This window comes from Narcine bancroftii, chromosome 3 (assembly GCF_036971445.1).
Source record: "Narcine bancroftii isolate sNarBan1 chromosome 3, sNarBan1.hap1, whole genome shotgun sequence".
In the NCBI taxonomy this organism is placed as follows: Eukaryota; Metazoa; Chordata; class Chondrichthyes; order Torpediniformes; family Narcinidae; genus Narcine; species Narcine bancroftii.
In genome coordinates this window covers 329156209-329172589 of record NC_091471.1, presented here as the reverse complement: position 1 = coordinate 329172589, position 16381 = coordinate 329156209, and the positions used below count along the sequence as shown (strand labels likewise).

The 16381-nt window shown below is 50.8% G+C and overlaps 1 protein-coding gene across 1 annotated transcript in view; it reads left to right on the top strand.

The window, feature by feature from the left end:
- The window catches only part of flna (filamin A, alpha (actin binding protein 280)), a 98377-nt gene that overhangs the window by 28927 nt on the left and 53069 nt on the right, over positions 1–16381 (top strand). Inside the window, 10 exon segments of the mRNA XM_069923273.1 lie at positions 1197–1337; positions 3021–3144; positions 4623–4783; positions 5365–5455; positions 6085–6254; positions 7359–7476; positions 9012–9274; positions 10839–11436; positions 12006–12179; positions 12729–12891. Coding sequence (XP_069779374.1) covers positions 1197–1337; positions 3021–3144; positions 4623–4783; positions 5365–5455; positions 6085–6254; positions 7359–7476; positions 9012–9274; positions 10839–11436; positions 12006–12179; positions 12729–12891 — 2003 coding nt within the window.

The window sequence follows — 16381 nt, the reverse complement described above, 5'->3', positions numbered from 1 at the left end:
TTGCCTCAATGAAGTCCCTCGAATCCCCAACGAGTACAGTCCAATCATTCCTCATATGCTAACCCTTTAATTCCTGGTATCATTCCAGAATCTCCAACACCAGCACGTCTTTTCTCAGATACTGCGGTTGTTCTGGACCCGCTCCCCCAGCCAGCATTGTTAACATTCCGATAATTCCCCATTCCATGCTCACACCTTGAGGGAGGGCTCAGGCTCGATGGTAGCAGAGTGATGACCTGGGTGGTGGGGTCCTTGACGATAGAGGAAGGCATGATTTGCAAGCCACGAGGTGTCTCTCTTGTGGTGAGACTAGCTGCTTGTGGGAGTGCCTCTTGCTGTACTGGAGTTCTCATGCTTTGCAAAGTGATTAAACATCTGTACACTCCAGTCTAGTTGGCTTTCAAACATTTGGCATGGTTGGCAGGATCTCAAAACAGGAATTTCCCACTGATTGAGGTTAGACTGAATAAGTGAAAAGAAGCAATACTTTGTGAGGAGCTTGAGGAGATTCAGAATTTATTGTAACGAACAAGTCATGAAATTGGGTTGGTTGCAGCAGCATCACAGGGTAAACATTCATATTATATCCATCTTACAAGGTTACTGGAAAAAAAGCAGTGCATGAAAAGTAAGGCAGGGTTTGGGGGTTCACTGTCTGTTCAAGAATCTGATAGCAGAGGGGAAGAAGCCGTCCTTATGCTGCTGAGTGATCAGCTCCTGAACCTTTTTCCCGATGGTAGCAGAGTGATGGCCTGGGGTCTTTGAGGAAAGAGGCTCCTCTTTTAAGATGCCGCTTCATGTCGATGTCCTCGATGGGGTGAAGTCTGGTACTTGCGATGTCGCAGGCCGAGTCAACAACTCTTTGGAGTTTATTCTTGACTTGAGAGTTGACACCTCCATACCAGGCAGGGATGCAACCAGTTGGAATGCTCCCTGCAGTCCACTTTGACAAGTTTTTGAGAATTTTCAGTGGCCTACCGAATCTTCTCAGGCAGCTCACAAAATATAGCCACCAGCGAAGACTCTCATAAACGCCTAGAGGTGGACCGTGGGGAGCATTCTGGCCAGTACCTCACTGCCTTGTATGGAGGTAACAATAAATTCTGATTCTGGTGACAACTTTCGAACTGCGTTCCTCCCCACTCCACCCACCCTTCAGGTCCATACCTGACCTCTAACTCTCTGTCTCTCCCCAGGACGCGGAAGGGGTGCCGATTGACATTCGTGTGCGGGAGAAGGATGGCGTCTACTCCTGTTCCTATACCCCAAAGCAGCCCATCAAGCACACAGTGTTGGTGTCATGGGGAGGGGTCAATATCCCCGACAGCCCCTTCCGGGTGAGTCCTGCGCCACTGCTATGTCCAGAATGAGTTCAACAGGTTCCAAGAGAATCGAGGCCGGACAAGTGTCTTTGGTGATGTATGGGGGGAAAGGACAGCAAGGCTCGCATTCGTGCATGGGCTTTAACCAGCCTGTTAAAGGAGCGGATGATGGTCTTCTTTAAAAATCCCGTGGGCTCTGTGCCCAGAATAGCAGTGCTTGTGATCGGCAGCGGCCGTCCCAGGGCACCAGATACTGGGGGGACTACCCCCCCTCCCCAGTCTGAGAAGGAGAAGCAGAGGAGACGATCCGTAACAGTGGGCCAGCGAGGTGGGGGGGGGGTAATCGGCAGCTGAAGGAACCGCACAGATGGATGCTGGATTTCCAGAAGGCATTCGATAAAGGTCTCAAGCAGAAGGTAAGGATGTATAGAGTTGGGGGTGAAGTCTTAACATGGATCGAGGATTGGTTAACCAACAGAAAGCAGAGTTGGGGTACAGGGGTGTTTTTCTGGGTGGTAAGCGGTGTGCTGTGGGAGAGTTGGGGCTAGGCCCACAACTGGAAGAGGGCTCATGTATCCACATTTCCTGATGACACTACATTGAATGGAAAAGCAAATTGTGCAGAGGACATGGAGTGTCCACAGAGGGATAGAGATAGGTTCAGTGAGTGGGCAAGGGTTGGAAGATGGAGAACAATGTTGGTAAACGTGAGTTGATTCACGATGGAAGAAAGAATGGAAGATCGGATTATTATTTGAACCGTAAGTGATTGCAACCTGCTGCCGTGCAGGAGGATGTGGGAGAGCTGGTGCATGATTTGCAAAAAGTTGGTTTGCAGGTTTCATTGCCAGAGGGATTGAGTTTAAGAGCCAAGAGGTTTTGCTGTAACTGTACAAGGTCCTGGTGAAACTGCATGTGGAGAACCACGTGCAGTTCTGGCCTCCTGACTTAAGGAAGGACATATTGGCTTTGGAGGTGGTGCAGAGGAGGTTCACCAGGTTGATTCCAGGGATGAGGGGGTTGGCCCACGAAGAAAGATTGAGTCGTCTGGGACTTGACTCACTGGAATTTAGAAAAATGAGAGGGGATCTGATAGAAACATATAAAATGATGAAAGGCGTGGATTAAATAGAGGTGGCTAAATTGTTTCCATTGGTGGGGGAGACCAGAACGAGGGGACATCACCTCAAGATCGAGGGGAGGAGATTTAGGACAGAGATGAGGAGAATCTGCTTTTCCCAGAGGGTGGGGAATCGGTGGAATTCACTGCCCATTGAAGCAACCTCAGTAAATATAGTTAAGACGAGGTTGGATAGATTTTTATATCATAGGGGAATTAAGGGATATGGGGAAAAGGGTGAAGATGATCATCAGATCAGCCATTGAATGGTGGAGCAGAGCTTGATGGGCTAAATGGCATTCCAGAATGCTCCTGTGGTCAGGAGCTCATGGGGTAGCAAAAAGGGAAGCAAGAGGCCCAACGTGAAGGGCCTTTTTGATGCAGGGCCAGTCTACATGACCCGTGAGGACCCATTGCGTACCAGCCTCGAGACACTGGTGCTAAGGGCTGATCGCGTGGCCTCACGGGCAGGCGGTTTGAACCTGTGGTCAGTGGGGGGGGAGGGGGGAGGGAGTTCGATCACACCTGCGTGGCTCTCCACGCCTGGCCGCTGAACCCTGCCTCTCTTCCGACCCTAGGTCAACGTTGGAGCGGGCAGTCACCCTCAGAAGGTCAAGGTCTATGGGCCTGGCGTGGCCAAGACAGGCCTGAAGGCATTCGAGCCCACTTACTTCACCGTGGACTGCGCCGAAGCCGGGCAAGGTAATGGGGCATCGCAGAGGAGGGTCCCATGAGGATTTACAAGATCATTTCCCCCACCTGTCAGGAGAGACCAGACATGTTGGAACAATTTCCATGAGACATGGGAGCAGAAATTGGCTATTCAATCACAAGCTGATATATCAGCCCCACTGCCCGGCCTTCTCCCTTCGATGTCCTGGCTGCTCAAGAATCTCTGCACCCATGGTCCAGCTTCTATAACTGCCACAGATTCCCGGCTCTCTGGCTGCAGAAATCCCTCTGTGTCCCCATTCTAAGTGGACGCCCTTCAATCCTGAAGTTGTCCCAGACTCTCACCGCGGGGGAAATAACTTTTCTACATCTACTCTGTCCACGCCTTTCAAAATGTTTCAATGAGACCCCCTCCCCATTCTCCTCAATTCCAATGGGTTCAGGCCAAGAGCCATCAAACACTCCTTGTATGATAACCCTTACATTCCCAGAGTGAAACTCCTCCGAACCCTCTCCAACGTTAGCGAGGAGGCCAAAACTTCTCACAATGCTCCACACGAGGTCTCACCAGGGCTTTAAAAGCCTCAACATCACATCCCTGCTCTTGGATTCGATTTCTCTTGAAATGAATGCCAGCATTTTAAATTTAAGATTGTTTTAGATTTTAGACATACAGCACAACCAGGCCCTTCGGCCCACGATCTTGTGCTGACTCATATGTCCTTTCTAAAAAAGAGTGCCGAACCCCTCCCTGCCCTGTAACCCTCTATTTTTCTTCCATCCGTGGGTCTGAATGTCTTAAATGTTCCAGCCTTCATCACCACCCCCTGGCGAGGCATTCCAGGCCCCCACAACTCTCTGTGTGTAAAATAAAAACTTCCTTCCCTTCACCTTGTATAGACATCCTCTCGTCTCTGGGAAACAGGTGGTGGCTGTCCACCTTGTCTCTGCCTCTCAGAATCTTGTCAACCTCTGTGAAGTCTCCTCTCATCCTTCTACACCAGAGAGAAAAGTCTCAGCTCTGCTAACCTTGCCTCCTGAGATTTGTTTCCCAATCCAGGCAACATCCTGGTCAATCTCCTCTGCCCCCTCTCCAGAGCTTCCACATCCTTCCTGTAATAAGGTGACCAGAACTGAACACAATTCTCCCAGTGGGGTCTCACTAGAGATTTGTAGAGTTGCAACATGCCCTCTCAACTCTTGAACTCAATCGCTCCGACTAATGAAAACCAGCATCCCATAACGATCCTATTTTCCTGCGCGGTGACCTTGAGGGATGCATGGATTTGGACCCCAAGGTCCCTCTGTTCCACCACACAGTTCAGTATCTGACCATTAACCCATCTGGTTTTTCCTTCCAAAATGCATCACCTCACACTGATCTGGATTGATCTCCATCTACCTCTTCTCTGCCCGACTCTGTGTGTTTTACACTGAGGACTGGAGAATGCTGTTTTGACGGGTTGGACAGGTACAATCGGTTGACCGTGAACCTGAATCTTGAACAGGTGACGTTAGCATTGGGATCAAGTGTGCGCCTGGCGTGGTGGGTCCCGCCGAGGCAGACATCGACTTCGACATCATCCGTAATGACAACGACACCTTCACTGTCAAGTACACGCCTCCCGGCGCGGGACACTACACCATCATGGTGCTCTTCGCTGACCAGGTCAGACACCGCATGCAAGATCCCCTTCCTCCATGAGAGGGAGCTGGCCAACGGGAGGTGCCCTGCTTCCACCACGGTGTAGAAACGGACCCCCACATGGTCTGAGGGGAAAGGAAAACGGAAACAGGGCCTCGGTGGGATGGGAGAAGGGCTGAATAGCCTGCTGGGGAGAGGAGTTGAGGGGGGCGAGATGATCACATTCTGGGTCTGAGTCCTCCACACCTGGACTGTTCCAGGGTCTGGGATCGAAGACCCCCCCCAACCACCTCCAGGTCTGGGATCTAAGCCCCCTCCGATCCCTCCGTGTCTGGGATCGAAGCTCCCCAACCCCTCCCTCCGTGTCTGGGATCAAAGCCCCCCGACCTCTCCCGGTCTGGAATTGAAGCCCCAACCGACCCTTCCTGGTGTGGGATAGAGCTCCCCTGAACTCTCCCGATCTGGGATCGAAGCTCCATCCCCGACCCCCCCAGTCTGAAATTGAAGACCCTTCCCAGCGTCTGGGTCGATATCCTATCATGGCCCCCTCCCCCCCCCACCGCTCCCAAATATCTGTGATTCTAACCGCCTCCTGCCTCCCCCAGGCCATACCGATGAGCCCACTCCGCGTCAAGGTGGAACCGTCCCATGACGCCAGCAAGGTGAAACTCGATGGTCCTGGACTCAGCCGTTCCGGTACGCCCCTTCTTCTTGCATCCCCCCTGTGGGGGGAGTAGGTTTGGGGGAGGGTGAGTGAAGGGGTTAGTCAGTGGAGAGGTCAGGGATTGTTGTCCTGGGTCAGGGAGCTGGGGGCTCCGACAAAGCTATACCAGGACTGGTAACTGGCTGGCGCAGAGAGAGAGGAGAGCCTACCGAGATATCCAGCCGGTGTGCAGGGAGAGGAGAGCCCCCCCACCGGGGGAGATCCGGCCGGCACAGAGGGAGAGGGGAGCCACCCTGGGCAGATCCAGCCGATCCAGAGGGAGAGGGGGACAGGTAGGGGAGCAGCCCCGGGCATGTGGAAGGTGGGCGGTGATGTGTGGAGAGCGTGTGGTGATCACAGAACAGGGGGGCACTGTGCGAGGCGGGAAGCTAAGAGCGCGGGACAGGGAAGAGAGTGCGAAATAAGCCTTGTGTGTGGTGCGGGTCTGTGTGTGAATACAGATTGTGGGCGCTGCGCGTAGGAAGTGGGACAGATCAGCCTCCTGACCGAGCATTTCCAATCTGCAGTCCCTGCCCCTTCGGGTGGCTGGCCGGCCTCCGGGCTACCCCTTCTCTGTCCCTCTCACTGACATGCTCTCCCCCCCCCCCCCCCACCGCCTCAGGTGTGGAGATGGGTAAGCCCACCCACTTCACCGTCCACACGAAAGGAGCCGGCAAGGCCAAGCCCAACGCCCAGTTCTCTGGGCCCACCAAGGCAGACGCCGTGCGGGACATGGAGGTTATCGACAACCACGACGACAGCTACACTGTCAAGTACACACCCGTCCAGCAGGTAAGGGCCCGCAGCTCCCCCTCCCCTCCCCTCCCCAGAGCAGGGTGAGGGTCCGGGTCTGGGAGGGGGAGCAGGTGTCCTGGTCAGAAGGAACAGCCACACATCTCCACACTGGGACGGGAACCTGTCAGCGAGTGGCCTGGATTCACCATTAATGCTCCCGCAGAGTCCGGTCCGAACCATCGGTGGCCCGAACTCCAGACCCAACTCCCTCTGGCACGGTCAGGAAGCCCCCTCAGTACCCTCTCGCATCCCTACCCCCTTCTCGAGCCCACCTCCCATAGCCCAGAGGGAGTCCCTCGACGCAGCTGCCTGGGACTGGGACGAGAGAGTACCCCTGAAGAATTTCCTGATCCATGTCTGGAGCTCAGGCCGACAGGATTCTGCTGGAGGTGAGTCCACGGGGACTCAGTGTGGGGAGGGGGGGGTCCCGTCCTGCTCCTCTTTCTCTGACTGTAGCCCCTTTCACACTTGCATCCCCGTTCAGTGTCCCGGGATAGGAATGGCCTTTCACTCTTGACCGGTTCTAACTAGGAAACTGAACCCTCTCACACTTCCAAGAGCTGATTGCCGACTTCAGGAAGGGAAAGCCAGAGGTGCATGATCCTGTGATCACAGGGGGAGCGGAGGGGGAGCAAATGTAAGTTCTTGGGAGTCACGGTCTTAGAGGATCTTTCCTTGACCCAACATGCCCATGGCATAGTGAAGAGAGCCTCTACTTCCTCAGGGGGTTGGGAACAACATTAGAAAGTCTGGCAAGGTCTCCACAGAGATGTGCAGAAATTACAGATCGTCCTTAAACCAGACCCTGATTGAGTTTGTCGTTGAGGAGTCTGATGGTGGGAGCTGTCCCTGAACCTGGTGGTGCGAGTCTTGAGGCGTCTTTCCTGATGGCGGCAGTGAGAGCAGAGCGTGTGTGAGCAGAGGAGGGAGTGGGGATCCTTGATGATCACTGCTGCTCACCGATGGCACCGTCCCTCTCCCTCCACCGTCGACAATGTCCACACCTCCTGCAGGAGGGTCCGAGCAGCTAGGTTCCACCCCTCCCCTCTCTCGCGTCCACTCCGACCTCACGCTGACTCTCTGCACCTCTCGTTCTTTTAGGGTAACCTGGGCATCGCCGTCACCTATGGGGGAGACCACGTTCCAAAGAGCCCCTTCAGCGTGCCTGTTGCCCCTTCCGTCGACCTCAGCAAGATCAAGATCGACGGACTGAGTGACAGTGAGTCGGGAGCAGCGGAGCGGGGCATTGATGGGCCAAGGCTGGTGTAGACAGGAGGGTCAGAATCAAAACACGACACTGGAGAGACTCAGCAGATCAAACAACTTCCTTTAGATGGCAAAGATAAAGATATGTCACTGACGATTCGGGCTTGAACCCGTCAAGGGACGAGCAAAATGTCAGCAGACACCCAATCAAAATGGTGGGGGGGTGGGGGAAGGACCGCAGTCCCACGGGCAGGAGGTTATAAGGGAGGGAGGGCAAATGAGAAGGTGGGGCGGCTCTGTGAATGGAGAAGGAAGGGGGTGGAGAGCTGGAGGACAGGGAATGGAGGGAGAACGGGGTGCAGGCCAGCAGGAACCAGAGATATTGATGCCATCGAATGTACAGGCAGGCCCTTCAGCCCTCGATGTTGTGCCAGCCCACCAAAAAAAATACTGCCCCGTGACCCAGTATTTTTCTTCCATCTGTGGGCCTGCCTAAAAGGCTCTTAAATGTTTCAGCCTCCCCTGCCACCCCCTGGCAAGGCATTCTAGGCCCCCACAACTCTGTGTGTATGTGTATATTAAAAAAAAACCCTCCCTTCACTTTGTACAGACATCATCTGGTGTCTGGGAAACAGGTGTTGGCCACTCCCCTCTCTACGCCTCTCAGAATCTTGTTGACCTTTATCAAGACTCCTCTCATCCTTCTCCGCTCCAAAACTCTGCTAACCTTGCCTCATGAGACTTGTTTCCCCAATCCAGGCAACATCTTGGCAAATCTCCTTTGGCCCCCTCTCCACAGCTTCCACATCCTTCCTGTAATGAGGTGGCCAGAACTGAACACAATCCTCCCAGTGGGGTCTCACCAGAGATTTGTAGAGTTGCAACATGACCTCTTGATCCTGTATTCAGCCTTCTGGTTTGTCCTTCCAAAATACATCACCTCACACTGATCTGGATTGAACTCCATCTGCCACTTCTCCCCCCGACTCCGCATCCTCTTGTAACCTTCGACAACCCTCAGCTCCATCCACAACTCCTCCAACCTTCATGTCATCCACAAACTGACTGACCTATCTTTCCACCTCTTCATTCAGGTCATTTATAAATAAATCACAAAGAGCAGGGGGGTCCCAGAACAGATCCTGTGGAACCTCCACTAGTCACCGACCTCCAGCCAGAATACTTCCCATCCACTACTGCTCCCTGCTTTCTACAGGCAACCAGGCCAAGGTTCCTCTAATCCCTCATGACTTTCTGAACTAGTCTCTCGTGGGGACCTTGTCAAATCCCTTGCTAAAATTCTTGTCGACCACATCTACCGCCCAATTTCTTTTGTGACCTCCTCAAAAAACCTCAATTAGACCGAAAGGAACAACTTTCCCTTCACAAAGCCTTGAGTACCTCTCCAAATGTTGCATTGATGTTGTTAGACCAGGGTCACGTTGCTGGTTGTCTCTTGGAGAGGGGCAGGAGGTGGGCGAGAGTGGGGGTGTGGGGGCACGGAGTGGGAGAGTGTGACCGGCCATGCCTGACATTCTTGCTTGGCAGAGGTAGAAGTCGGCACGGACCAGGAGTTCACAGTGAAGTCGAAGGGCGCTGGGGGCCAGGGCAAAGTGGCAGCCAAGATCCTAGGACCCAACAACAAGGCAGTGCCCTGTAAGGTGGAGCCCGGCCTCAGTGCCGACAACAGCATCGTCAAGTTCATCCCCCAGGCCGAGGGTCCATACCAAGTGGATGTCAGCTACGACGGGGTCCCTGTGCCCGGCAGTCCCTTTCCCATCGAGGGGGTGGCTCCCTCCAACCCATCTAAGGTGAGTGTCGGGGAACTCAGGTGGGGGGGAGGATCCTGGTCGCACCCCTCGCTCTGAGGCTGCGCTCCTACCCTTGCTCCTCTGATGCTACCCGGCCTTGCCCTCAGCCCTCCACTTCCCTTTCTGAGCAGGAATTCCAAATCCAATCCATTTGGTGAATGGATTCGTATGATGGTCAATCCTGTGTAATAGTTGACCTCACACCCACCCCCCCCCACCTTTTGGCCCAAATATTGGGTGATTTCAGTGTTACCCGTGTAAAAGTCGACCACCCTGCATTTGGGCCCTGGTTGTCTGCCCATCCGAGCTCCCGACATCCTGTCTGGATCCTTGTCCTAGCCGTCCTATCCGAGCTCCCGATGCCCCTGACGGGATCCTCACCCAGGCCGCCCTCCCATCTGAGCTCCTGATGCCCCGAGTGGATCCTCATCCTGGCTGCCCAACCCATCCAAGCTCCCAATCCGCCTGACCTGATCCTTGTTCTGGCCACTCTCCCATCCAAGCTTCTGACAACCCTGACCAGAGGGAGGGAAGTTTAGGGGTGTTTTTTTACACAGAGAGTAGTGGGGACGTGGAATGCCTCACCAGAGGGTGGTGGTGGAAGCTGGAGCATTTAAGAGACTCTTAGACAGGATGAAATAAAAATAAAAGGTTATGGGGCAGGTTTTTGGTGGGTATATATGGGTCGGGAAAAGAGGGATCTGGGAATACAGAGACATAATTCCCTGAAAGTGGTGTCACAGGTGGACATGGTCGTAAAGAGAACTTTTGGTACATTGGCCTTCAGAAATCATTGTATTGAGTCCAGGAGTTGGGACGTGATGGGACATTGGTGGGGCCAAATTTGAATTGTGTGCAGTTTTGGTCACTGAACTACAGGAAGGATATCAATAAGATAGAAAGAGTGCAGAGAAAATTTTCTAGATGATGCCCAGACTTTATGAATTGAGTTACAGAGAAAGGTTAAATAGGTTCGGGACCTTATTCCCTGGAGCGTAAAAGAACGAGGGGAGATTTGATTGAGCTGGTTAAAATTATGAGGGGGACAATGTTGACAATGTTGGGTAGATTTTTACACCATTGGGGAATTGAGGAATATGGGAGAAAAAGCAGGTCTGTGGAGATGAGCCTGTCATCAGATCAGATTGAATGGCGGAGCAGGCTCAATGGGGCGAATGGCCAACTTTGCTCTTATGAGGGGGACTGAGGGTCGGTGAGATGCAAACCAGAGGGTACACGTTAAGGGTGAAATGGGAAAATTTAGGGGAACCTCTTCACACAGAGAGCAGTGGAGTGTGGAATGAGCTGAGGGGCTCAATTTTAACATTTAAGAAGAATTTGGACAGGTCCGTGGATGGGAGGGGTACGGACTGGGTGCAGGTCAGAGGGACGAGGAAGAGTAATAGTTTGGCACAGACTAGAAGGGCCGAAGGGGCCTGTTTTTGTGCTGTAATGTTCTATGGTTGAACGGCACAACATTGAGGGCTGAAGGGCCTGTTCTATGTCTCATGAGTCTGACTTGTTGCCTCTATCTCCTCTTCCCCACCCCCCCCCCCCACCCCAGGTCAAGGCTCATGGACCGGGGCTGAGGGGAGGTGTAGTGGGATCACCAGCGCCCTTCACCATTGACACCACGGGTGCCGGGGCAGGGGGCCTGGGCCTGACGGTGGAGGGGCCATGCGAGGCCAAGATCGAGTGCCTGGACAACGGCGACAGCACCTGCTCCGTGTCCTACCTCCCGACGCAGCCGGGCGACTACTCCATCAACATCCTCTTCGCCGGCGCCCACATCCCTGGCTCGCCATACAAGGCCAAGGTGCAGGGCGCATTCGACCCGACCAAGGTCAAGGCCTCGGGGCCGGGCCTGGAGAAGGCCAGAGCGGGTGAGTCGGGCCACTTCCTGGTGGACTGCAGCCGGGCAGGCACAGCGGAGCTGACCATCGAGATCATCTCAGAGACAGGTGCCCCAGCCGAGGTGCGTGTGGAGGACAACGGGGATGGAACCTACACGATCACCTACATCCCCCTCTACCCCGGTACCTACACCATTACCATCAAGTACGGAGGGCAGGCCGTGCCTGACTTCCCCGCCAAGCTTCAGGTGGAGCCGGCCGTCGACACTTCCAGCGTACAGGTGTACGGGCCCGGAGTGGAGGGAGTGGGTGAGTCTTCACGTTGCTTCTGTCCCGCTGCTCAGGTGCCTCTCTGTCTCACCTCCCCTCTCTGGTATACCCTCCCCTCACTGCAGGGATAACTCCCTCCTTCCTCTCTAATCTCTCTCCCTCGCCCTCTTTCCTTTCCCTCCCACCTTTATCTCTCTCCATCTTTCTTTCTCCCATTTCTCTCCTCCCTCCTCCCCTCTCTCCCTCCCTCCTCTCCCCCTCTCCCTTCCCTCTCCCCCTTCCCCCTCCCCCTCCTCTCCCCCTTTCCCCCTCCTCTCTCTTTCCTCCCTCTCCTACCTCCTCTCCCTCCTCTCTCCCCCCTCTCTAACCCTCTCCCTCTCTCCGCCCTCTACCCCCTCTCCCACCTCTCCCCTCTCCTCCTCTCCCATCTCTCTTTTCTCCCTCATCCTCTGTTCCCCCCCCCCCCATTTCCTTCTCCCTCCTCTCTTTGGAGCTGACTATCAGGCCGCCCTCTTGCAAGAGTCCCCTCCGTGTGAGAGGCTGGGCAGGAGTGGGTCCTCGGTGGCGCATAAGATTGACCCTGCATCTTCCCTCCACCCTCTCCCCAGGAGTGTTCCGGGAAGCCACGACGGAGTTTGAGGTGGATGCCCGTCAGCTGACCAGCACCGGAGGGAAACACATCCAGACCCGTATCACCAATCCCTCGGGGTCTCACACGGACGCTGTCATCCGAGACCAGGGAGATGGCACCTACAAAGTGGAGTACACTCCATTCGAGGAAGGTGAGCATCACTGAGGCAGGACGGGAGGCGGGGTGGGGGCCATTCTCCCCAGGGTTGGATTATCCCTCGCATAACAGCTAGATCGAGCCGTAAAGAGAACTTTTGCCATGTTGGCCTTCAGAAACCAAAATATTGGGTCTAGGAAGTCAAGATGAAGTTATGTACTTGCACATGTTATACAGTTACTTAACAGTGTGGAGGAACAGAGGGACCTAGGGGTCCAAATCCGTACATCCCTCAAAGGTATGGAGGGATATGGTCTGGGTGTAGGTCAGTGGAGCGAGACAGAGTGATGGTTGGGGATGGATGAGGATTTGCGGTGGAATTCACTGTCCATTGAAGCAGTGGAGATGACCTCAATAAATATATTTAAGACAATGTTGGGTAGATTTTTACACCATTGGGGAATTGAGGAATATGGGGGGAAAAGCAGGTCTGTGGAGATGAGCCTGTCATCAGATCAGATTGAATGGCGGAGCAGGCTCGATGGGGCGAATGGCCAACTTTGCTCTTATGTATGTTTCTAACCCCTGTTTCTTTCCCGTCCAGGGGTACATTCAATAGACGTGGCTTACGACGAGGCCCCAGTCCCCAAGAGCCCGTTCAAGGTGCCGGTGACAGAAGGGTGTGACGCTGGCAGGGTTCGGGCCCACGGACCCGGCCTGGATGGTGGGATCACCAACAAGCCCAACAAGTTCACTGTGGAAACCAGGTGGGGCCTGCTCCTCCAACCGAATCCTGGCCTGGCCCTCCTGCTCCCCCCTCTGACCATCCTGGGGGCTTCGGCCGGGGGGAGGGGGTAGGAGAGCTACTTCAACACCGAGACAGGCCCACCTTGTCCACAAACCCTCCTTGTGCTGAAGCCCATCTCCCTCTCACATGTTACCTCCACCCTCTGCTTTTTACTTAATGAATATCAGTCTCAACACCATTATGATTTAACACAAACTAGGCACCCGAAGACACCTTGGGTGCCGGCGCAAGAAGGTTTTCAAAGCTTGCAGAGGGATCTGGGAATACAGAGACGTAATTCCCTGAAAGTGGCATCACAGGTAGACAGGGTCGTAAAGAGAACTTTTGGCACATTGGCCTTCAGAAATCAAAGTATTGAGTCCAGGAGTTGGAATGTAATGGTAAAGTTGTACAAGACATTGGTGGGGCCAAATTTGGAGAATTGTGTGCAGTTTTGGTCACTGAACTACAGGAAAGATATCAATAAGATGGAAAGAGGGGAGGAGTCATGTGATGGAGTAGTGGCCGGTAGGGGAATTCCAGCCCTCTCCAGAAAAGTTAAAAAAAGGTAGAGAAAAAACAAAGTCACTAACACAGAAACCATAACAAATTGAAAATGAAAGTCTGGAGAAAATGGCAGCAAAGAAAGAAAAACCAAAAACAAAGGGAAGAAAAGAAGAAGGAAGGACGTCGGAAGAGGAAGGTGGCCTTACCGGTAGGAGGAGGCCCGCCGTGGAGAGAGAAGCCCGCTCCCTGAGGTCAGTGGAAACCCTGAACTCAGGACTACAAAGATGGCTCACGGAGCCAAACAAAAGTGCGCAACTGCACATGCGCGAGGATTCGCGCATGTGCGATGCACAAGACAAAAACAACACCGATGGGAGGGGGTCCAGCTGAGGAGTAAATCTCCACAGCCGAAACAGACAAGTATAACACGACAGCAAGACTCTCAACAGGAAAACCTAGAAAATAACGGGACAAGACGGAAGAGAATAAAAATAAGAAATCAAAGAAACAACAGATGACCAACCCAGAGGAAGAAGACCAACACCAAGACACTTCTAATAAAAATAAGAAGACCAAAAATACCCAACAAAATAAAACAAACAACCCAACAAGATAAAGGACACAGATCCTGGAGTGGACTCAGAAGAAGAGGAGGAAGAACACAGAGAAATGGAAGACGAAGGGAAGGGCAAGTACATGGATATATATTTTTTTAAAGAATATATGGAAACAGTAAAAGAATGGCAGTCACAAGAATTCAGTGAAATAAAAAGAAGAGTAAAAAATACAGAAGAAAAAGTGAATAGATTAGAGATGATCATGTCAGATATAGGAAAAAGAGTGGACAAGGTGGAAGAACGAGAAACAGCCATAGAAATGGAAGTAGATGACTTGAAAAAGAAATTAGAAGAATCTGATAAAAAAGTTAAAGAAACACAGGAGCTGTTAGCTCAGAAGATAGATATAATGGAAAATTATAACAGAAGAAACAATATAAAGATAGTGGGCCTTAAGGAAGATGAAGAAGGCAAAAATATGAAAGAATTGATAAAAGAATGGATCCCCAGGGTCCTAGGAAGACCAGAATTACAGGAAGAAATGGATATAGAAAGGGCACACAGGGCCCCTAAACCACAACCACAACAAAAACCAAGATCCATTCTAGTAAAATTCCTAAGAAATACAAGAGAAAATATATTGGAGAAGGCAATGAAAAAAATAAGAGAAGACAAAAAACCACTGGAATACAAGGGTCAAAAAAAATTTTTCTATCCAGATACAAGTTTTGAAATCCTGAAGAAGGAAGGAGTTTAATGCAGCAAAAATGACCCTATGGAAAAAAGGTTATAAATTTATGTTAAAATACCCAGCGGTACTTAAAATAGTTATCCCCGGGCAGCAAAGCAAACTATTCTCGGATCCGGAAGAAGCACGAAAATTTGCAGAACAACTACAAAACAGACAGAGAGATGAAGAGATGTAACAAGAACAAAAATGACAACAAACTATATATATATATTTTTTTAAAATAGAGTATAAGTAGGAAATAAGAAGGGAAAGAAAGGGAAGAAAGGAAGTAAGGAGGGAATTAAGAGAGTGACCTTTGTTATATATGAAGATTAAAATCTTTTCTGGGGGGGGGCTGGGTGGGGAAGAATAACAGTCACTGCGAAATCAGTTGACGCTTGTGAGCGGATTCGCAAATCCAAATGGAGAGGGGAGATGTGGTTGCTCGACAAGGGACAAAGGGCAACTCAGAAAGGGGAAGGACTATTGGTGTTAAAGGAATTTTAGATATGAGAATAGTGGAAATATTTTATGTTTTAGAAATGTTGTCTTATAATGTGTTCAAAAAAAGAAAGCAGAAATGGATAAGAAGGGAAGGTGGTGGTGAGGAAACAGAAAGGAAAGATAAACAAAGTATGAAATGACTATGTTGAACTATATGACTTTAAATATTAATGGAATACATAACCAAATCAAAAGGAAGAAACTGTTAAATTTACTGAAAAAAGAAAAAATTGACAGCATTCGTACAAGAAACACATCAAACTGAAGTGGAACACAAGAAATTAAAGAGAGATTGGATAGGACATGTAACAGCAGCGTCATATAATTCAAAAGCCAGAGGAGTAGCTATATTAATCAATAAAAATGTATCAATCAAAATAGAAGAGGAAATAATAGATCCAGCAGGGAGATATGTAATGATAAAATGTCAAATATATTCAGAATTTTGGAATTTACTCAATGTATATTCAACTAATGAAGAAGATCAAAAATTTATGCAAGATATCTTTTTGAAGATAGCAGATACGCAAGGGAACATACTAATAGGAGGGGATTTTAACCTTAATTTGGACTCAAACATGGATAAAAGTGGAAAAAGAACTAACAGAAAGAACAAAGTAACCAAATTTATAATTAAATCGATGCAAGAAATGCAACTTTTGGATATATGGAAGAAACAACACCCAAAGGAAAAGAAATATTCATATTATTCGGGTAGACACAAAACATACTCAAGGATAGACCTATTCCTGTTATCAGCCCACATTCAAGGGAGAGTTAGGAAAACAGAATATAAAGCTAGAATATTATCGGACCACTCACCCCTGTTATTGGCAATAGAGCTAGAGGACATCCCACCAAGAATGTATAGATGGAGATTAAGCTCCATGCTACTTAGAAGACAGGATTTTAGAGAATTAATTGAACGACAAATTTAAATTTACTTTGAAATAAATACGGAATCAGTGAAAGATAAGTTTATACTATGGGGCGCAATGAAAGCGTTCATCAGAGGGCAAATAATGTTATGTAACTAAGAAGAAGAAGGACTACAATCGGGAAACAACAGTTGGAAAGGGAAATAACAAATACAGAAAAAGAATTAGCAAAAAAGGAAGATACAACTAAAAGAAGAGAATTGGCAGACAAAAAAATAAAATATGAAACACTAC